This window comes from Chrysemys picta, chromosome 1 (assembly GCF_011386835.1).
Source record: "Chrysemys picta bellii isolate R12L10 chromosome 1, ASM1138683v2, whole genome shotgun sequence".
In the NCBI taxonomy this organism is placed as follows: domain Eukaryota; kingdom Metazoa; phylum Chordata; order Testudines; family Emydidae; genus Chrysemys; species Chrysemys picta.
Window position 1 is genome coordinate 90,232,065 of NC_088791.1, and position 22,545 is coordinate 90,254,609.

General features: G+C 43.0%; 2 protein-coding genes across 2 annotated transcripts in view; one reads left to right on the plus strand and one right to left on the minus strand.

The window, feature by feature from the left end:
• The window catches only part of IFT56 (intraflagellar transport 56), a 178,142-nt gene that overhangs the window by 23,621 nt on the left and 131,976 nt on the right, over window positions 1-22,545 (plus strand). The window lies entirely within an intron of this gene.
• Window positions 1-22,545, minus strand: part of LOC101940459 (guanylyl cyclase C-like) — a 60,804-nt gene that overhangs the window by 2,113 nt on the left and 36,146 nt on the right. Inside the window, exons 17-26 of the mRNA XM_065562476.1 lie at window positions 22,225-22,357; window positions 18,365-18,502; window positions 13,607-13,695; window positions 12,227-12,318; window positions 10,613-10,771; window positions 5,486-5,678; window positions 4,913-5,087; window positions 3,742-3,840; window positions 2,895-2,989; window positions 2,312-2,388 (exon numbers count right to left, since the gene is read on the minus strand). Coding sequence (XP_065418548.1) covers window positions 2,312-2,388; window positions 2,895-2,989; window positions 3,742-3,840; window positions 4,913-5,087; window positions 5,486-5,678; window positions 10,613-10,771; window positions 12,227-12,318; window positions 13,607-13,695; window positions 18,365-18,502; window positions 22,225-22,357 — 1,250 coding nt within the window. The remainder of the gene's footprint in view (window positions 1-2,311; window positions 2,389-2,894; window positions 2,990-3,741; window positions 3,841-4,912; window positions 5,088-5,485; window positions 5,679-10,612; window positions 10,772-12,226; window positions 12,319-13,606; window positions 13,696-18,364; window positions 18,503-22,224; window positions 22,358-22,545) is intronic.

The following is a 22,545-nucleotide window of genomic DNA, read 5'->3' on the forward strand; positions in this document are numbered from 1 at the left end:
ACTCAGTGTTAATTCAAAAGGAAGACTGTTACCTACTTGGGTCTGATTAAACCAGGACATCAACCTAGTATTTTTTCCTGGTAACTCCTCTCTTATGCTCCAGAAACTGAAGTTTTGTTTAGAAGGTTTTAAAAATTAAGTCTCTAGACCAGGGGTCCCCAACACAGTGCCCGCGGGTGCCATGGCGCACGCCGGAGCGTCTAAGTGCACCCGCATACTGGCCGGCGGATGAGCATCTGCCGAAATGCCGCCGAGAAGCAGCGTCATCCAGAGGCGTCGCCGCCAAAATGCCGAAAATCGGCGGCGATGCCTCTGGATGACACTGCTTCTCTGCGGCATTTCGGCGACGCCGCCTATTGACGTTGCCACTTGTTGGTGGCATTTCGGCGGATGCTCATCCGCCGCCACGGTCCTCCGTGGCTCGTCATCTGGCATCCGCTAGACGAAAAAGGTTGGGGACCACTGTTCTAGATCTTATGCTTGTGAAGTTAATCTTTAAAATGAGAACCCAATATAAACAAAGAGGTGCCTGAGTCTGCAGACAACCTAAAATGGTAACTAAGAGGTGTGAACTGCTCTCGTTCATCTCATTTTGGTATAGAGTCTGAAGCTTGGTGATGACAGTTTAATGTTAATGTTATTAACTGTTTCACTATTGATCAAATCATACAAGAAAAAAAGAAGGGAAATTACATAATGAAATCTGCACATTCTATTGTGATTGGCATCTCATTTTAGCGTTAAAAGTGATTGGAGCTCGGACAGGGGGTAAAGTTTGGGAGACTACCACCACTCTTTCCCCCCCCCCACCCCAATCTGAACCTGCACCTACTAAATCCACACCCCTTTCTGGTGCGTTTTCCTTGAATGTCTCCCATCCAAGGCCCTGATCCAGTAAAGTATGTAAGCCTATTAGCAATCCCAGAACTAATGCTATTATGTATACTTGCATGTGTTCATATACACATACAAAGCTCTGTCCTTGTCTCCGGGGTCCCGCGTTTCCTGGCGGATTTCACTAGCCTCAGAGCCTCACTGTGACCCTCCACGTAGCCCTTCTCTCTCTAGAGGCAAGGGTCACAGCCTACTGAGCCATTTTCATCATAAGCCAGTGAGGGTGGTGAGGAGAAGCTATCCTCCCTTGCACAGGATCTGTTGTCTCCCAGTCTCAGTGATTAATCAAGGGGGGGGCAAATGGGGGAGCCCAGGCGCACCCTCTACTCCGGGCTCCAGCCCAGGGACCCTAATAGTATCAGCTATGGTAGCTGACCTTTTAGAAACAGGACATGTACAATTCCCTGGGCTACTTCCCCACAGCAGCCCCCACTTCACCCTTACCTCAGGGCCTCCTTCCTTGTGCCTGATATGGGGTTTACTGCTCAGTCTCTCCAACAGCACAAATTCCTCCCACAGCTCCTGACATACACACCCACCTGACTAACTGGGAGGTTTTTAACTAGTTTCAGCCAGCCCCTGATTGGTTTCAGGTGTCCCAATCAACCTAGCTGTCTCCACTGCTTTCTGGAAGGATCTTAATTGGCCCTAGGTGTCTTGATAAACCTGGAGCAACTGCCATTTGGTTACCATGGTAACAGGGATTTGTTTAGCCTGGGGCTAACATACCTGTTTCTCACTACTTTCCTATAGCCATCTGGCCTTGACCCATCACAGCTATGTATATTTGCATGTGTTCATATGCACATACACTGCTCTGTCCTTGACCATAGGCGCCAATTCCGTGGGTGCTCCGGGGCTGGAGCACCCACAGAAAAAAATTGGTGGGTGCTCAGCACCCACTGGCAGCTCCCCGCCCCCCCCCTGCTCCAGCTTACCTCCGCCTCCTCCCCTGAGCGCGCTGCTGCGTCCTGCTTCTCCCCACTCCCTCCCAGCACTTGGGCTGTGAATCAGCTGATTCGCTGGGCAGGGAGGGAGGGAGGAGGAGGGGGAATGCAGCGTGCTGGGAGAAGAGGTGGGGCCGGGGTGGGGATTTGGGGAAGGGATCCAATAGGGGCAGGGAGGGGGCAGAGTTAGGGCGGGGACTTTGGGGATGGGGATGGGGTTGGAATGGGGGCAGGGCCAGGGGCAGGGAAAGGTTGGAGTTGGGGCAGGGCCGGGGGAGGAGGGGTGTGGGCACCCACCGGCGCCGCAGAAAGTTGGCGCCTATGTCCTTGACATGAGCCCAAGGAATACCAAAAAGTATAGTAAGTTAAAAATTCTGAGGGGAGAAGTGCACTTCAGCACTTTTGGTGAAGACTGAAGTGCAAGGCCTGAGAGCTTCTTTCTCCCTTCCCACAAATAAAGAACATCTTACACAGAAGGAGGTGTTGGGAGATTATACTGCTGGTCCTTCACCCCTGTCAGCCAGTAGGTAATCTCAGTTCCTTTGCCCTAATATGTCAGAGAAGAAAGAAGCACAATTTAGGGATTAGATAGGCACAATATATGATTTATATATTTTATGTTATACTGTATTATATGATTGTTGTATTGTCTTTGCTTACTGTATGTAATAGGCACACAGAGCATAGGATGGGCACCTATCAAATTTTATAAACTGAAACAAATAAATGTAACAAAGCAAAGGTGAGCAAATTAATAGGCCTCTCCCACCAGGCCCATTCACCACCGCCTCCTCTCCACATTTTTATTACCAATGATATGTTTCACCTACAGTACTTCCAGGACATCTGTATTGCCTTGATTTATGCTTCAAATACTTTTTCAATGGCTATATTAACTCTAGAGCAGTGTCTCCATCACCCTGTGGCTGTATTACCAACAGATACGTCTCTCTTTCTCTCCTGTTGTTTGTCTAAGATAGGTGAACATCTAAGGTGTATGATACCTTTAGAGAAGTTTCATTCCTGTGTGTTTGTAGGCATGGTATACGTTACCTTCAGGTAAGTCTTTCCTCTCACTTTATACTGGAAATGGCAGTCTGTCCTCTTCAGGATGGCGATAGTAGACCCACTTACATGAATCCGTAAAGCTAAACATAAACAAACAAGCAACAAATGTTTGATTCGGAAACAATGCATGAACTTGTTCATTTTCTGTGAAAACCTGTGCTATGGCAGAGGTGTATCTAATTGTCATTGATGTCTTAGGACTCATTCTGTGAGGAAATGACATTAAAGCTACCCATATATTGTTGAACCCAAAAATAACTACTCCATCACATAGCATTATATATGAGGAAAGACTAAAACTACTAAATAATTATAGCTGGACCAACCAATGCCTCAGGATAGAAGTGAAAACAGTATTTGTGGGGGAGGGGTAAATATCAAGAAGGGGAAGGAATGGGGATAAACTGAGCAAAGGGAAGAAAATTTAGGCTGGCTCTCAGGAAACATTCCTAGTTGCAAAACTATTAGACTGTGGGATATTTATTTATTTATATTTAATATAATAACGATGCCTATCCAAGTCACCAGGCGCCCAAACATAATCAATTATATAATAAATACAGTTAAATTAAATCTCAGCAGCATTAAAATCACCAGTTCCACAGGAACTGAGCCAGTCAGGCACCTACCTCCTTCATCAACTAGGAAACAAGAACTAGGAATAGGCCTGCATTTTCCAGGGTGGAGTGGAGGAATGGACAATTTGATCTTCTATCAGTAAACGTCTACGCTTTGATGATAAAGTTGTTCTTGGCTGGAGAAGGAACTTTAGATTTGAGTGCACAACTAGCCTACTGCCAGATTACACAAAGAGGTGAGCTTCAATTCTTACGTAAACCTGTGGATTCCATCCTTGAAGCTGTGTTAACTGTGTCTCCAAATAAACAATAACGAGGCATCTTAATCCCAACCACACCAGCAGCACATGGACCTGAAAGCAGAGGACAGGGCAGGGAAAGAGGAAGACAGAGAGGCTGTTATTCCATGGGGATTCAGAGAAGCCCTTGAGGTCTCAGACATGCCAGAAAGAAACTGAAATTTAGGAATTAGCATGATGCCAACTGAACTATGGGAGTTATCTGTTAGTGTCCTGGGGTGGGTGAGTGGTCTCATCTGGAAGATGGCACTTCTAGTAGCAGAGCAGGGGCATTGGGGTCAGCACTGATTGAAAGCACTATCTACATCACTTTGTACAGTGTCTGGAGGTCTCACATCCAAGTGTAGACCAGGCCTGTCTCTGTTCAGCTTGTAAAATATATTAAATGTATTAAATATATTAAAAGTACTATTTGAATATATTTCTGTACAGACAAAAATGCAGACGTATTAGCATAATTCCTAAATGTCAGCTCCGGAAGCAGGGGTTGGAAAGAATTAACTTAATTATGGAGAAGTTTCTGGTGATGTCTTTAGGGCCTTCCCAAATAAATGAATTGTTATATTCCTTCTCTGGTGATGGACATAAACAACAGAGTACTGAAACAAGCAAAAATAAAAAGATAAAGTTTCCCCAAGTACTTGGGTTCTTTGGATTATCCACAATGCCACTCTAATAAAGTAATTCAAAAATTGATTCTCAAGTGGGCCTGGTGAGAACATTTGCCTCAAAAGTATTTAATGTAGGCCTGCTTTTCAGTAGGGGAGCAAAGGTCTCTAAGGACTCAGGTGGGTATAATGTCACCAACTCAATCTCATAAGGAACTACAGAGGTTGGTTTGCTCAGCTACCAACCTAGACAGAGATGGGGTTGTTAAATGGTATGGGAGCAAGCCAATAGTCTATTTAAGTCCACTGCCCTTCCTCCAACAATGGTCTTTTATACCTGATGCTTTCGAGGAAGGCGACTGACAATGCTTCTGGCCAGTTGTGTGTCATGCTATACCACAGTCCTCACAGAGAATCAATTTATGAACAATGAAGAATGAGCACTTTTAACCATTGTTTTCTTTTTGATCTAGATAGAATAGCTATGTCATTCATGTTCAAATGCCATGACCCCATACCAGAGTGAATCCCTATGCGAATCCAAACAGGCAGCCCTGGAAGATGTCGTAATTCAAAGGACCCCATGAAACTAAGGATATCCAGTGCCATCATAGAGATGTCCACTGCGTGGTGGTTGCCGTTTCTCTTTGGTAAGCCACTCACCACCATGTATGCATCACCAATGGTCTCCACCTGTGGAAACACGATTAACAGTTACAATTTCCAGTTACTGTTAGATACATATAAATTGCAGATGGAAAAGGCCTCTTAGAGTCATCTTGTTGATCTCTTCTTTGAAAATGAAGGGTTGCCAAACTCCTTCCAATTAGATGACATCTTTCTGGTAGTGAAGTGCTCAGTACACAGCATTCTAGGTAATAAATCTATGACCACTTGGTATCAAAAACCATTTACAGAGAGCTATGTGAAGCACATTAGAGAGACGTAATCTTGGCCTGTACTTCTCTCATTTGTCTTTACTTAGCATACTGGTTTTGAACCTTTGTTACCAAATTCTATTCCCAATTACTCTGTCTGTGATGTTTTATGTACCCTGATTATTATTTAAGTGTAAGTGAGGCTCTGTTCACCTTGTAAACATCGTGATGGTCAAGAATGTGGTCAAAGTTCTTATAGATGTCATTGAGCATGTCCACTACTTCCATGGGGGTGCTGTATTGGCATAGCGTGGTGAAGCCGACAATGTCGCTGAAGTAGATGGTGACTGCTTCAAACAGCTCTGGCTCTACCCGCCCAGTTTCCTTCAAAGATTTTACCACTGGCCTGTGAATAAAGGTGGAAGGGAAATGGAGATAAATATACCTTCTGCTTTAGAGGACAACTCAGCCTCCTAGACCTGACAGCAGTAAGTGTTCCAGAAACAGAAGTTTGATAAGTAAACAAACCAACCTTCTGGTGATGAGTTCAACAGGCACTTGGAAAGTCTGACACGCTAGCATTTCTGGCTACAAGAGCCTTCTAGATTATGAGCTCTTATTTAGATTGTAAACTCCCTGGGGAAGAGACTTTTCTTATATTTTTGTAAAACGCTATGCATCTCTATGCCTCCCTATATATAATAACTGAGAAAATCCAGAAACAAGACTGGATGAGGCAGGCAATCTCCTCTCAAGACTTGCTTTCAAGTTTCTAGCTTGAAATTGTGCAAATTAAAGCCAAGGAAACACAGGGCTTGTCTACATGGCCCCACAGTTTTGACTATCGAGGTGTGAATTGCAGCACACACTTGTGTGCTATACTATAATTCCCCTGTGTGGATGCTGTGGGTGCAATCTAAAAGGTATCTAGTTTGTACTAAGTAAGTCCTGTTTAAAGAGAACTATGTTAATGTGAAGTAGTTAGTTCACGCCTGCAGCATCCATATGGAGAAGTTACAGCAAAACACACTAGAGTGTGCTTCAATTCACACCCTCATCGTGCAAACTGCAGGGCTGTATAGACATAGCCATACTGCTTTCTACTTCATTCCAATCTGTCTGGTGAGCATCTGACAGCTTTGGAAGTTGAATCCAGTTTTCAATGTCCTTTTGTACACATACACTTTCCCTGTACATCTTGTTCTTGACAAGACTGGGGGTGTTTGGCTTGGTGTCCTGGCCAAATTCCATGTTGGTTAATTACATTCTACCTCTCTGAATTCCCACTCCCATTTCAGTTGTCAATGGCAGTCTGTCATTCTTCACATCCTAGAGCTTTGGAAGTATATTAAACTAAAGCACACAGACCATTTTAGTGAAAAATAAGAGTGTCTACACGGGGAGCAAAATAGATAGTGTGCTTTAAATTCACACCCTAGTTTCTCCACACTAAATTCCCTATGTAGACAAGACCTTAGTGTTGTTGTTTGCTGTTGAAACTGCTGCCATATGCCACCACAGAGGTGGTTGCATTTCTGTAGAAGGTAAATTGATTCTCATATATATCATTTGTAAAGCTTGTAAAAAACTTCAGGATCCTTGAGGATGAAAGGAGCTAAAGATATGTAAACATTACATTCAAAATTCACTGGTTATGTCACCTCATTAACTGAAAAGTCATCTTAAAAATAGGTGTTAAATTAATGTTGTGAAATGTTTGTTCACTGTACTCCCAAGGACCTCATTCCATCCTCAAGCTAGTTTTTCAATCAGTTTGTCCATCATGTATAATGATTACATGAAGTCTGGAAATTCATGATGTTTCACATTATCTCCAGGTTGTTTAGCCCTCTGTTCGCACATGGCACCTACAGGTCTCCCTCTAGAATCCTCCTGTAAGTCTTTCAGATGTGACACCTAGCTATACTGAGGAGGACTGGTTTGGCCAGTTCTAGGCAAACAACCCTCTTAAACATCATTAGCATTCAAATAGATCAGTTATTTTATTGGTCATGGTGAGACATGCATAAGCTAGAAAGTGCTCATCTATTGCAAGAGAAATTTAAATACTTCAGTTACAAATCTTAACTACAGGTGAATCAGAAAGGGCTTGCCACAATACCACCCTTCTCCACTCAACCACACTTTACAGATAAGAAATTGGGATAGGACTACACTACAGAGACTATATCGGCATAGTTAAATGGCCATAGCTATGCCGGCATAACCCTGTAGCGTAGATGCAGCCTCCACCAACTGAAGGGGATTTTCTGTTGATGTAGGAATACCAGTTCCCTAAACAATAGTATTCTTCCATCAACATAGCTGTGTCAACACTGAGGATTAGGTCACTATAGCTATGTCGGTCAGGGAGGTGCTTTTTCACACCTCTGACTGATGTATCTATGTCAACCTAATTTTTAAGTGTAGACCAAGCCTGGATTTTTTTCTCCCATCTTTTAAATCATTAAGCAATATTTTAATTTTAGATCAGATCTGGGGGGGTTTGAGCCTCTGCAGGTACTTCCTAGTTAAGGCTCTCATTTAGCAAATAATTTTAACTTGAACAATGTGCTTAAGTGATACGCTGAATTGGGGCCTTAGACAGGGACTTCCTGGGCACTGGCCAGTCAGAGCAGTTCCTAGGTAGCTGACAAACTCTGTTGAAACTTTTAATCTCTGTCTGTGCAAACAATGTCACATTTTCCCTCTCTGCTATACATTTTCCCCAAATATCCTGTATGGGGAATCAGAAAAAAAGAGTAGAGTGCAGAGGGAACTGGAAGCCCTGCAAATTTACCATCTGCTGAGCTGGGTAGATGGAGGAAATAGAACAGAGGACAAGTGGAAGCAGCCTTTGATTCTCTGATTCAAAGAAATACAGGATCAGTGTTAGGATAACCTCCATCTTCTAAAAGATAGAGAATATCTGTAAATAAACTGCAAGTGAGAACTTGCAAAATGGTAGTCAACTTTTATGATAATAATTTGATGTTTTTCTAGAATCATTCATCTTGGAGGATCCCAAAGCACTTTACATACTGTGGGTATAAGGATTATTTCATCCACTACTAAATACAATTATTTCTGGGACAGAATATGGCAACTCATTAGTAGCAGATAAGGAAAACAATGCTTCCATTTTAGAAAGAACAAAGACTTTCTCCAAATGAAACTGCAGGCTGATTTTAGATTAGCAGAATATAATTCTCCAATTTGGAATTTGTTAGGACCACCAACACTGACCCCATCCCCATTCATGTAAACAGTGACATTCAGTTATGTTTATGAATTTACTTTGATTTATAACTCTAATACCAACAGACACACATTTAAAGCTCTGAGTGTCCTCACAACAAATTAAAATCACAATATCAAATACAAGCATAAATTACATTGCTCTCATTTTTTCCATCCACCTCATCTACAAATGGACCTTATAGCATGTGATGAGGTATACCAGGCCTTCCCTGCCCCCGTGCTGGATGCATCACCACCCTGACAAATCTGCCCAAAGGCAGAGTGTCACCTGGGAAAGTGGGGCCATGAGTGCAAATCTCTGAGCATGGCCTAGAGAAGCCACTCAGGCTCTGGTACTGGCAGAACCAATAAGACTTGATCCTTCAGTAGTCAGAAGAGCCCTGAGGAGGCAGTCAACAATCAGACTCACCTGTCTGCTTCTGCTAAGAGGGAGCATGGGGGGAAGCTGGGGCAGGAGAGCAGCTCCCCAGTGTTAACCCAAATCATCCATGCCCAAGGTCAGGGGCTCACAATTTGACCTCACCTTCAGTTTAAGCATGCAACAAACTCTTCATTTTTATTGAGAGTTTAAAAGCCCATTTTTAAAGATTAATTTCAACTAACTGTTACTCATCTAGCAAAGGCATACGGCACAAGATGCCTTGCTCCTGGCAAGCTGTGACATAGCTTCTCTGGAAAGCTAGCTGATCTGGCAGACCAGGTGAGAAGCATGATCCAGAGCAGATCAGGCTTCACAGAGAATGATCTGTTGACAGCCCCATTTCTTCTGTATCAAGGGCTTCTGTTGACCACAATTGCAGCAGTACAGTTTACGGAGAGAGGTGGTCTCATGGGCAACCAAGTCCCAAACTATTTAGTACTTTATAGGTGAAACCCAACCCTTCAACTCCACTTGGATCCCAACAGGCAGCCAGTGCAGATCCCAGAGCACCAGCATTACGTGCTCTTAATGTGAAATTCCACTCACTAAGCAGGCAGCTTCATTCTGCACCAGCTTCAGTTTCCAAGTGATATCAAGATGTAGCTCCCTGTATGGCTCATTAGAGTAGTCTAGGCTGAAAGTGAGAGAAGCATGAACAATGGTGGTGAAGTCTGCCTGCATCTGAAAGAAACTGTCCCATTCATCTCACCAGATACAAGACTCTTGGCTATAGCTTCTAGCAAAGCACCCTGGAGCAGTCGTCAGTCTAACAAAACACCCATATTACCAACATGTTCCATAAATGGCTGTCCCTCCATCTGGGGATCTGATATATTCTTTGCAAATTCTTTTGATAGTTTCCCTCAACCCACTCAACCTCAACTTCAATCTTATGTCTGTGATGCTCTCAGCTAGCTTTCCACAAATAAATCTTTCTTTGCCTCTTGCACAGCCATGGCATCATAAAACTGTAAAAGTTCTTAATGTTCCAGTTAGTCTAATTAGCACAAAACTTCCTCCTGAAGTGCTCTAGCAGTCACCCCACTTGCTCCCCTCTTGCAAGTCATCTGTAAACCATGGCAGCGTAGGAGATGAAAAAACTGTTTGAAAGAGCATGTTGGGCAAACTATATTAATAGCTGTGGACAAAAAAATCATTATAAAGTTCAACCAGGCCATGAATATTATGGTCTGCTGGCAAAACAGTATTTTCAATCAGAGCCCTGCAGAACCAAACCAAATCCATCACCCCAAGAGGAGAGGACTGTCCTAATGTGGGTTAATAGTCAGTAAAGGTTACATGGTAAAGACATGGGACCTTTAATTACCTTACAAGTTCAGGACCTCCATTCTACAGCCCATTTGAAAGGTGATAATACCAATCATAGGCAAAAAAGAATGAAAATGGGCCAAATTCTGCTTTTAGTCACTTGTTATAACTCACAGAATAATTTAGCCCATTTTGTCTGACCTGGATCTCTGGAGGCAATCACTGTGAACTGTTACAATTTATTCTGTGGAGCAAATATTATTCACGCCTTCATGCTCACTGTGGTTGGAGCCTTCCACAATGATTCTGATGCATTACACACCAGTGGGTCTCACAGTCAATACTGAACGCTTCCTACTGCATGGAAACCCCTCTTAGTCAACACTCACCGTGGGAGCAGCATGAAATTAAGCCTGTCCGCTCTGTCCCTTTCTGCCTTGTATAGCTCCGTCCTCTCCTCTACCAGATGCTCTAGGTTCCGGGAATACAGCTGCAGACGCCGGATCAAGGTATCCATGTAGCTTTCATTGGTCTGACTATGGTAGTTACTGGGAACAGTGGTTGGGAAAAGGATGAAGAAAGCACATTGGCAGGACAAGGGCAAAAGTGAGCTACAGAAGGTTATTTCAGAGTGTGGCTTCCTTGCAGTTAGAACGGAAATTGCTCAAAGCTCATAATTTCACCTCTTAGCAAAGGTCTTATTCTTAAGGCATAAAGGCCTGAGGCCCACCCAGGTCACCCTGTCTTGCTAATTTTCTCAGCCCCAGTTCTCCTGGCCCTGCTAATCTCCATAGTTTCAGGTCACTTAAAATAACCTGAGACACAAATATTCAATGGGAGAGAGTACCGCGGAAAGCGAGAATCCTGAGAAGGAGCTAGAGGTGATAGGAGGCAGCAAATTAGATATGAATTTGCAGTGGGACATGGCACCAAAAAAAAAGCCAATGCAATTTTGGGCTGCCTTTGCAATGGCATCTTATCACGAAATGGGGAAGTAAGAGGCTGTGGGTCCATTCACTTATTTACTCATTGAGATCTGCTGGTTTCCACTGGTGGAACCTGGACTGAAGACTCCCATCAATGGACCATCTGCCAGAAGCAGAGATGATATAGCACAAGCCAATCATAATCTCTGCTTCACTTGGGGTCCTGAGCTAGCAGATGCAGCCTATGAAGTGGATGGGGCCAAGATGGCTGGAAGATCCAATAATTTGGATTCTGATGGAAACTGCCTTTTCCCCAAGCAAAACATCCATGTTAAGGTGGCAGCAGAACCAACTGCCCTCCCCTGGGGTAAGCCTCCCTCTAATGCAACTGCCGCTGCAGTTGTTGGGCATGAATTGTGTGTTCCTCCATGCCCCTGGAGGTGAATCTAACTATTTTTCTGCACTTCTTTGGTGTGACCTCATCTGGAATGTTGTGTTCAGTTATGGACACCACATTATCAGAACAATAATGACAATCTGGAAGAAGTTCAAAGAACAGCAACAAAAATATAAGCATGTGGCTGGTGGGACAGACTTATGGGGATAGGTTTAAAAGTTGTGAAATAGTCTCTGAAGGGAAGTGGCTGAAAACCCATTGCTTGAGACTTTTAAATAACTAGATTAGAAAAAGTATGACAGGGAACTCATTTCACTCAAACCCTATAATTACCTTGCTCTGAGTAACCTGATCTTTTCAATCACCTCACTTTGTGGTCATCTGAATCCATTAATATCACCAAAACAAGTCATCTAAACTTTCTAATCATCTCGTCCCCAGAATATCCAACTCCATTAATTTCCTGAAATCTGGACATCATGACCCATTATCAGACACTTGGGTAGTCCCTATTTACACAATGTAATAATTTGGGCTCTGGGTGATCATCTCTCTCACACACCCACACCTGCCCCAGTCAGTGAGCTCTGTTTTTCCACTGATTGAGTCATGTTGCATCAGAATACACACCTATAACTATCAGCATCCAAGTAGCTGGGAGTTTGGAACACAGTGCTTACCTGAATATTTTAGCCAGAGTGCTCTCAATTTTCTTAAAGTCAGGCCTTTTCTCTGGATCTTCCTCCCAGCAACTTTTTACAAGCATACACACCTGAGAATGTACAACCCAGGGTAAATTCAGGTGAGTAGTTGCAAAAGAATGGTAATAGGGTTAAACAGCAAGACCAGGATCTGTTCACTAGTCAATATGGAATCCCTCTCCCATCCTTCTTGGCCAGTAACTTATTAAAATGTGACCAATTGTTATTAATCTGTGACCAGGGAATTCACTATAGGCACCTTACAGCAACACTCACTTCACATTAGCCACTGGTCAGCAGCCAGATGATACTGACCTTCAGTAATGACTACCAACCTGAACAGAATTTGAATCAGTGGTCCATAAATGAAAGCCAAATGAAAGGATCCAGTCCCCCAACCTGGTACCAGACTGTAATTATTGACCTAGAAGTGAAAGCCTTAGTAATTCCATCCCCAATTCCCTGAGCGTGGGTCCTGGCTGGAACTGGTGACTCAGAGATAAAAAGTCATCTGTTACCAGTCCTCTGAAATATCCACTTTAGTGCTTAATGATTATTGTGGTTTAATAATATCAACATTTTTAAAGACACACTACTGTAATATAGAAATTAATACTGTATTACTGTTTGAAAGTGTTGTCAAAAGATAAGAGTAGCCCTTTCCCAAATAGTTACATAGACCCCATAAATCACTCCACTTAAGAATATAGGATTTGCCACACTGGATCAGATGATCCATTAATGAAGTCCAGTATCTGGGCTCTTGTCATGTAGAATCAGATGATTAATCACTTAGCCCAGTTATCCCACCTGCAGAATTGGCTAATAGCTGATGCTTCAGACAAAGGTAAAACTCCCTCCCCTTGATGCATCTGGTCAGGACGAACAGTCACTTGTGCCATACTAAACATACACGTGTTCCTTAAAATGAAAAAGGGGTCTTCTTTGTCCCATATGTCCCATCAAAAATTTAATGCAATAAAAAAATAATAATTCTAAAAGTGGGGAAAATATCCTGTGATTTGTTTGCTTTTTTCTTTCTTTTCTTTTCCAGTGGATTGACAAACACTTCCCACTGGACACCATGTGAATTCAGAAAGACCCACCCTTAACACATGTTGTAGTTGTTGAAAGCCACCAGGTGCAGAAGAAGGAAATGCTGTGTTATGGGCACTGGAGTGAGGAGGAAAGAAGTCCAGAGAATTACATTTCACTGCACTGATGTTAATTATGGGACATTTTTTCTTCCTGAAAGGCCACAGCATTGGAACATACAATGTGTATAGCCTTCATCCTCCCACACCAGCCATCTCTGACCTGGCTAGAAGCATTTCCTCTTTTCCTTTAGTGTAGGCTTACTTCCAGCTCTCCTTCTCCTGCAGTCTCTAGGATCAGGTCTGGGCGGAAGGGTCTAACTCCTTTGCCACTCTCCACTCTGTAAAGTTTCTCTAACAAAAAAAAAAGTGCAATATTTAAACAACAAAGTGGTAGTGCATTTCTGGGTGAGTTCAGTATGCAAAGGTAGTTTTCTAAATAGAGATTGGCCCAAAGCAAAAGCATGGCTCTGGACACCCATGTTTTTTTTATTTGATCTGAACTTTTGGAGGGGGGGGGGTTCTAGTTATAAGGCTCAAGGCCAAACCAGAGTGACTTGAAGCCACCTGAGAAATGAAAGGAACAGGAATGTACATGGGCATGTATTAGGCATGACAGACATAGACATGACAACTTCCCAAGTGGGCAGTAACCATATTAGTTCCTTTCTCAGGATGGGGTGTAGCCATAGTAAAAGGCAATGTGAGAAGCCCATTAGGATATTATGGCCTGATTTTCAGAAGTGCAGAGCACAATCTCACAGCGGCTTTTGGAGCTGCAGAGCTCAGTCCCTTTAAAAATCAGAGCATTAATATATCTGAGTATAATTTTGAAACATAGCAGTTTGTTGTCTTATTTGTACCCATAAGCAGGAAGACACTGTCCCATCCTACCAAAACTCTCTGACTCCTGGACATGTCAGAATCCAGGTCATGTTTTCAAAACTCATTCATGCTGTGACATCAACAAACTATTAGCTTGCTTCCTAACATGCAATAATGAATGTTCTGCTAACCCAACCATGTAAAGGGCTTCTGTAAGAGATATCACAAATGATTCTACACATACAGCAGGGGGATTTTTTGCCTATTACTGGTCCTTCTATCTATCCATTGTGACAGACCCAGACCAGTGAGGTACAGGAGTCTGGTCGAGGGCAAATATACTGGTCACTGGATAAGTAGTTTTCTGTTCCCTGAGTGACCAGAGCAGGGGCTGCACTAGAGTAATCAGGAACCTGCTAGAACCAGTTAAGGTAGGCAGGCTAATTAGGACACCTGGAGCCAATTAAGAAGAAACTTCTAGAATCAATTAAGGCAGGCTAATCAGGGCACCCGGGTTTTAAAAAGGAGCTCACCCCCAGTTTGTGGTGGGAGTGTGAGGAGCTGGGAGCAAGAGGTGCAAGGAGCTGAGAGGGTGTGCTGCTGGAGGACTGAGGCGCACAAGTGTTATCAGGAAGAAGGTGTTTGGAGGGGGCCATGGGGAAGTAGCCCAGGGAGTTGTAGCTGTCATGCAGCTGTTACAGGAGACACTATAGACAGCTGCAGTCCACAGGGCCCTGGGCTGAAACCCAGAGTAGAGGGTGGGCCCGGGTTCTCCCCAATTGACCTAGATAGTGGGTTCTCCCAGAGGGGAAGGTCTCTGGGCTGTTCCCCAACCCACATGGTGAATCTTTGAGGCAAGAAAATCCTCCAATAAGCGCAGGACCCACCAAGATAGAGGAGGAACTTTGTCACACCGCCTAAAATATTTACAGCATACCAGTCATCATAGTATCTAGATGCTTCATTTCAGAAGCAGAATATGACTCAAGCGTAATTCAAAAATTCTTCATTTGTTACCTGTCATCTCTGATCCTAGCTAATGAATTAGGCCAAACATTTATAAAAGAGGAACTGTTGAGGGCTTTGAAAACCTTCCTAATAGTGAGTCCCAATCCTCACTGATTCTTGGTAGAATACTATAAAACCTAACCTCTTGGCTGTCTGAATATACACTAAACTTATTTAACCAACTTCTGAAATCAGGATCAATATCAGAACCCATTCCATCAACCACCCATATATCCCTAATACTAAAATAAAGGGAAAAGCTCCATGGAGTGTGGATGTAATCTCATTGCTAAAGAGAAACTTTAAAATCTTAACAAAAGATTGGCCCACAGATTTAAAAAAAGTTACTCGGTGAATCCAGAGTGGCCAAAGAGGCTTCAGGCCCAGTAGACTTAACCATTACTAATATTAGGAGACTATTAAATGTCCTGTCACCTGTGAGCCAGCTCTTGCAAGAGGCATGGATTGCATCCCATGATGCTGAGAAAGCTGTCAGTAAGTTGGTCTAAGCCTACAGGATGGAAACACTAAAGTGATTTGGAATGGACAAAAAACTTTTCTAAAATGGTGAAGCTTCATGATAAAACAGGTAAAAGTCAACACAGAGACAGATTGTGACCCTAGTGCCACTAGCTAAGTGGGGGTGGTGGGCAGTGAGGACCCAGGAACATTGTGCCTGAGCTGGCATCGTGCCTTCAGCACAGCAGGAAGAACATGGCTACTGAATCACCTTTTGAAAGAGTCCAACTTGCTCTCTCACCTTCACATGCAGCAAGCCCTGCTCGCTGAAGTATGGAAGGGAGAGTATATCCCTTTCCCCTCTCCACCCATTTTGTGGAATCCTTTGCCAGTAGTGACACTACACTTATCAAATCCTTGTGTTCACTGGGATTGTGCCTACCCCCTGCACAAGGAGGAATAAAACTTCTTATACTCTCTGCTCCCAATTGTGCTCCCACACAGAACCGGACATCATTTGATACACAGTATGCTCTTGGACAGGGCTATAAAGATGACCAATATGCCGTGAATATAGTATGTTTAGCTAATGATTCACTATCTTCTAACTAAGTAGAGCACTGTAAACTTTCAAAAATTGGTGGTGATTTTCTTGTTTGTTTTTTAGGCAAACAGAAACCCAAAAGTAAATCTGAAATGTCCCCTCTCCCCAAAATGAGCTTTCTTAAATGTTCATTTGTATTGAGTTAGCAAATGAAAGGCTGTGTTTGCCATAGTATAAACATTACGTATCTGGGCAGGGAGCATGCTGAGTTTACCCCAGAAATTCGTCTAACATGTTTAGAGGGAAAAAGCTAACTGGGAGGCTGAGTTGCTGCTGTACTACGTGTTTAAACAAACACAGGGAGGGTTTGGCAGGATGACTTAGAGGTAGAAAAGGTGTCTGAACTCGTTATCAATATGCAGTCTGGGGAATCCTAAACTCTTACATACATGTGATTATTCTGATTTATAATAATAGATGGATTCTGGTGTTGTGGCATTATTGAATTTACATCATATAAACAAAATTTGTCCATTTCAGGAACAATACAATGTTGACTTCCCAATAAAAGAAACTTCTTCGATATCTGCAAATAAGACTCTTCATAGTTAACTTTGTCCATTGTAGGTCCTTTATTCGTATAGCCTTCTATCCGTGTAAACCTAACACAATTATCTCACTGGCCTACAAAGCTTTTGGCAAAGTCTTTTACAAATCAGGCAGATAGAGACCTAAAAGTTGTGTTCATAAAATGAGGAAGGGTCATGCATTGTCCACAATCAGATGAAAACTGGACTAAAGTTAAAATTTTCAGAACTGCCTAAGTGACTAAGAAGCCCACTAGGATGCTCTCTCGTTGACTCCACCTGCGCCTCTCGCCCTCGTGGAGTACCGGAGTCGATGGGAGAGCGCTCAGGGGGTCGATGTATTGTGTAGACAATCGCTGGAGTTAGGCAGCTAACTCATTCAAATCAATGGAAGTAAGGGACTTAACTAACCTGCTTAGCTGCTCTTGAAAATCCCCTAGGCACCTAAATACCTGTGAAGGTCTGGCCCTTGGTGTTTATGCCCTTAATGTAATTGTAGACATTTATCATATCCCCCTTAGCTGTAGAGCTGGTCAGGAATTTTTTGACACAGTTTTTCATCCAAAAATGTTGATTTGTCAAATCCTGTCAAAAGGGCAGTTTTGATTAAAATTTTTCTTAGCTTTGAGTTGAAATTTCGACTCAAAATAAAAGAGCAATAGACCCTGGAATAGCCTGCTGGTTATGGCACTCTCTTAGGATGCAGGAGCCATAAGACATCTAGGTTCTAGGGCCTGCTCTGCCTAATTCAGAGCAGAGACCTGAACACAGGTCTACCTCATTCCAGGTGAGTGCCCTAATCATGGAGCTATAGAGTCAGTCTTTCTTTCTGATCCAATGAATATTTAACTTACATGAAGTGGAACAACTTCAACAGGAGAGATCCACCTTAGAATAGCCTGGCAGCTAATGCACTCAGCTGGGATGTAGATGATCACAGTTCAAGTCTCTGCTCTGAATTAGGCAGAGCAGTGACTTGAACCTAGGTCTCTCATGTCTCCTCCATCATAGGTAAGTGCCATAAACACTAGGCCAGTGGTTATTCTATAATTGATCATTCTGATTTTTCACAAAAAAATTTTCAAAGGTCTCAGTTTTGTCCCACTGTAGCATGGGAAGTTTTTCAAAATCATGAAATTTCACGCAGGACAGCAAAACTGTTTCCTACCCAGTTCTAGTTAGTTGCAGAATTTGGCCAAATGACATATGGGATTTTTGAAAAATCTCCCTACATTTACCATGTCCTCTAGCCCCTGGATTGTTTTCTTGATATTCTGATCTTCCAGTTTGTCAGACATATAAAAAGTAAGAGAGAGGCTATTACCAAGCCGCTTATTGCAATGACCTCCACAGTAGTGATCTCAATGGGATTTCACAAATACAAGATTCTGACTTCATTACAGGATGGAACAGAAGCTGGAGGCCTAGAAGACATACCCTTAGACTCTTTATGCATTGCCCAGTGAGAAAAGTAGCAGCTCAAGTACTGAACAGAGACAGTGTTTTTCACTAAAAATTGTGGAAAATGTGACAGTCACAGCCACAACTTCCAAATGTTACATTTGTAGCGTAAGATAGATGTGGGTTTTAAGTCTTTTACCTTTATGGTCCCGGCAGAAGTTAGTGTAGAAGGTCTCCCTGCGCAAGATGATCTCCTGTGCAATGATTCCATAGCTGTACACATCACCTTTCTGAGACACATCAGCATGACGAAGGTGTTCAGGAGCTGTCCACAGATCTGAGCAGCCAGAAGTGGTAGATACAGAGAGAGATTAAACTGATTTGTGAGAGCTTTTTCAGAACCTCATCCCCTTTGTGTTTTAATTTTATCTTTTTACTATTGTTACTCCCATCCCCAGTAGAGCTTGGTATTGTTTAGATATTTGTTCAGCTATTGTGTGGAAGGGCCGACTTCAATACACACTGGATAACTGACTACCAGATATGCTTAGGTTCAAACACAAGTTGTTGAGCTAGATGGAGGAATTACTGGGTGAGGTTCTATGGCCTGTGTTGTGCAGAAGGTCAGATTGGATGGTCATAAGGTCCTTGCTGGCCTTAAATTCCATGAACCTATGAAAATAATCCCCAAATGTTTTTGAGGCTGACAACATCATTGTGTCATAACATCTGTGGCTAGATAACAACATACATGTGTATTTCTTGTACATGAGTCACCATGATATCTAGACATTGTGGTGTTATTCTGCTGTGCCAACCTATCATGACATGTTGATATTGTATCATAATGTAAAGCAAAATCATTCTATTAGCTGCAACACAGCAATCATCAAGGGATGAATTCTAACAACCAATAATTCTTCAGTTTGCTTGTAACAACATTTCCCCCTGAGCTATCAGAGAAAGAAGAGAAACCTGTTACTAATATAAAAATAAGAATGCCCATACTGGGTCAGACCAAAGGTCCATCTAGCCCAGTATCCTGTCTTCCGACAGTGGCCAATGACAGATGCCCCAGAGGGAATGAACAGAACAGGTAATCCTCAAGTGATCCATCCCGTTGCCCATTCCCAGCTTCTGGCAAACAGAGACTAGGGACACCATCCCAGTTCATCCTGGCTCATGGCCATTGATGGACCTATCCTCCATGAACTTCTCTAGTTCCTTTTTAAACCCTATTATAGTCTTGGCCTTCACAACATCCTCTGGCAAGGAGTTCCACAGGTTGACTGTGTGTTGTGTGAAAAAAATCCTTCCTTCTTTTTGTTTTAAATCAGTTGCCTATTAATTTCATTTGCCGATCCCTAGTTCTTGTGTTATGAGGAGGAGTAAAAAACAGTTCCTTATTCCCAGTCTCCACACCAGTCATGATTTTATAGACCTCTATCATATTCCCCCTTAATCATCTCTTTTCCAAGCTGAAAAGTCCCACTCTTATTAATCGCTCCTCATATGGAAGACGTTCCATACCCCTCATCATTTTTGTTGCCAATAATTTCAATAAAATGAATATAAATATGAAATGTGACAATGAGAAAACCCCGAGCGGGGGGAGTGTAACATTTACATTCAGTGCACTTTTCCTAGCCACTAATGTTCCATATTCCTACCTCTATTACTGCAAATGTTTGTGTGTGAATCTAAGAACTTTCTCTTGCCATTCCAGCCCCAGGTTCTCTTCTGTCTCCATATCACAGAGATGATACAATATGCGTTTATGACATTCCAGCTGGTAATCATACAAATGATTCCAGTGTCACAATTTCAGGTTTATATCTTCACTCAAAAATCAAGTGGGAGGAGAAGATAGGTCAGGAGAAGAGAGGAATGCTTATTTATACAGAAATACCCCATGATGATTAGCGGAAATAGAAAAAAGATGATGAAGAAAACAGTGAAACCTATAGTTTACAGGAACTCCATCTAAAGAATATAATATATTAAGGATCTCTTTAGAGAATTATTTTAAAATGTAAAAGTTATGTAAATCTATGTAAATGACATGTTAATGTTTGAATTACATCATAGTACATCACAATATATTGTGATATTTCATGTGGACACTCCACTGTTTTGTGATCAATGATATCATCGTGTACCTCGTCTCTTTTCTGCCCTGTCACACAATCTCATTGCTGTTGGTGTGTCAGAGTGACTGTCTCCAGGACCGACGAGAGGGGGGGAAGCCGGTACAAGTTACCGGGGCCCGGCAGTCCGGAAGGGGGGCTCGTGCCCGGCTTCCCTGGCTTCCCCCCCTCTCGTTGGCCCTGTTTAACCAGTCCACACTTGCTGGGGGCCTGGAAAAAAATTTTTCACCGGGGCCCGAACCCGCTCTCAGCGGCCCTGACTGTCTCCTTTGAGAAGGAGCAGGGTCCAGTGCACTGTAACTGATCAGCTGCTTCCATGTTGGGTTTCAGAGGGGGCAGCGAGGCTCTAGGGAAAGAGAGAAAGGGCAGGAGAGAGCTGCCTGAGAAAGAAAGGAGAGACCAAGAAACAGATAGGAGCAGCAAAGGAGAGTTGTTGGAGACAGAGAGGAGCAGAGGAGAGCTGGCAAGAGTTACTGGGAGAGAGCTACAGGAGACCGGGAGGGTGGGGGAAAAGATGGTGATGGGAGCTGGTACCGAGGGCTGTTGGGAAGACCTGAAGTTGAAGAAAGTTGTTAGTGAGCCCCAGCTAGAGCTAGGGAGCCCTGCCAAGTTGCAGGAAAGCTCGTGCAAAAGCCCCAGGGCAAAGAAGAAAAATCAACTTGGTCAGGGAAAGCTGAGAATGAAACAAGAGGGCTGATGCTGGAATGTGGATCCCAGGAGCATGGGTAGGACTCACAAGCAAGGAGGCCTGGGGAATTGGAACACTGCGGGGAGCCCTCTTGTACTGGCCTGAATGGAGGGCTGCAGAAAGCCGAGCCCAAAAACAGGAGGGTTGAATCTGGAGAGATGTTCCTTAAGCAGGATAGGACTCACAGGCAGGAAGGCCTGGGAAGTAGAACACTGCAGTGAGCTCTCTTGAGGAAGACCTGACTTGGAAGGCTCTGGTACTAGAGTTGTGGGAGAAAAGCAACTCTGATAACTCTCCAGCATATGGCCTGGAGAGTGGGCCCTGGAACAAGGGCAAAGGAACTGTGAACAGAGTGGTGACTGACTCTTGGGTGGGTGACCTGGAAATGACATCACTGAAGAGCACATGAAAAACTGTTTTGTTTATACCTGCTGTACCTTTGGATTTGGAGAGAATGGTTTTATCATGAGGGTTATGCAGATTACTGAATGTGTACATGAATACATTGTGCCCACAGGTGGGCTTTTGAATTTGACATTGGGAGAAACTGTGTTTTTTGTATGGCTGGACCAGGAGAAACTGAGGTAGCTGAACTGGTTGTACTGCAGTCTACCACAGGGGGACCACCCTGCAGTCTACCACAGGGTAGCTGGGGCCACCCTGCCACATGCTGTCAGAGAGCTTTTTCCCAGTAGTTCCTGCCATCTGAACAACCTTCCTGTCTTGCCCTCTCACAAACTCCCCGTGCTTTTCAAATATCAGTTGAAAAATATATCTTTATTTCCTCTCTTCTTTTTACCATTTGCTTACTTTTTCCTTCTGCCATTACTTCTCTCTGTGACTATATTATTTAACTCAGTAAAATGTTTTCAGACACAGTTTGTATGAAAGATGCGATACAAAATAAAGTTGTATTGCATGTCATGCATTCATTTCTTTGTACTCAGTACATCTAATGCATAATAGATCACGGGATATCATGTAGCTTTTTAGAGAGTAAACATTAAAAAGTCTCAGTGGACTAAGAAAATCTAACTTTCCACAACAATATAGTGAGTATGTGTTAGACAAACCAGTAAGTTTACTTTTGCATAGAAACATACATATTGCTTTCACTTAAACCTATTTCCCCACATGCTGTAGTTTAGCCTAATAGTCCCACAATCTTATTCCAGAGCTGGGAAGGAGATGAGAAGAGTTGGGATTGTGACTATTTTTGCATACCCTTCCTTGGAGGAAGAATGGAATTGCAGCCAAAATCAGTAATTTTCACCACCATGCGGCTGTCCACTACACAGTTTGTGGACTTGAGGCGGCCATGGACCTCAGTTTTGCTTGAGTGCAGGTAGGACATTCCCTGTGAGAAAAAGAGAGAGTGAGACTGTTTGTGACTGCTACCAACATTAGTAAGAATGTGAAGGTTCATCATGAAATATATCTAGGTACTTACGTGGCCCTCATCAGCATAGTATCTGAGCATGTCACAATTATTAAAGAATTTTATCCGCACTACACCCCTATGAGGTAGAGAACTAATTTACCAAA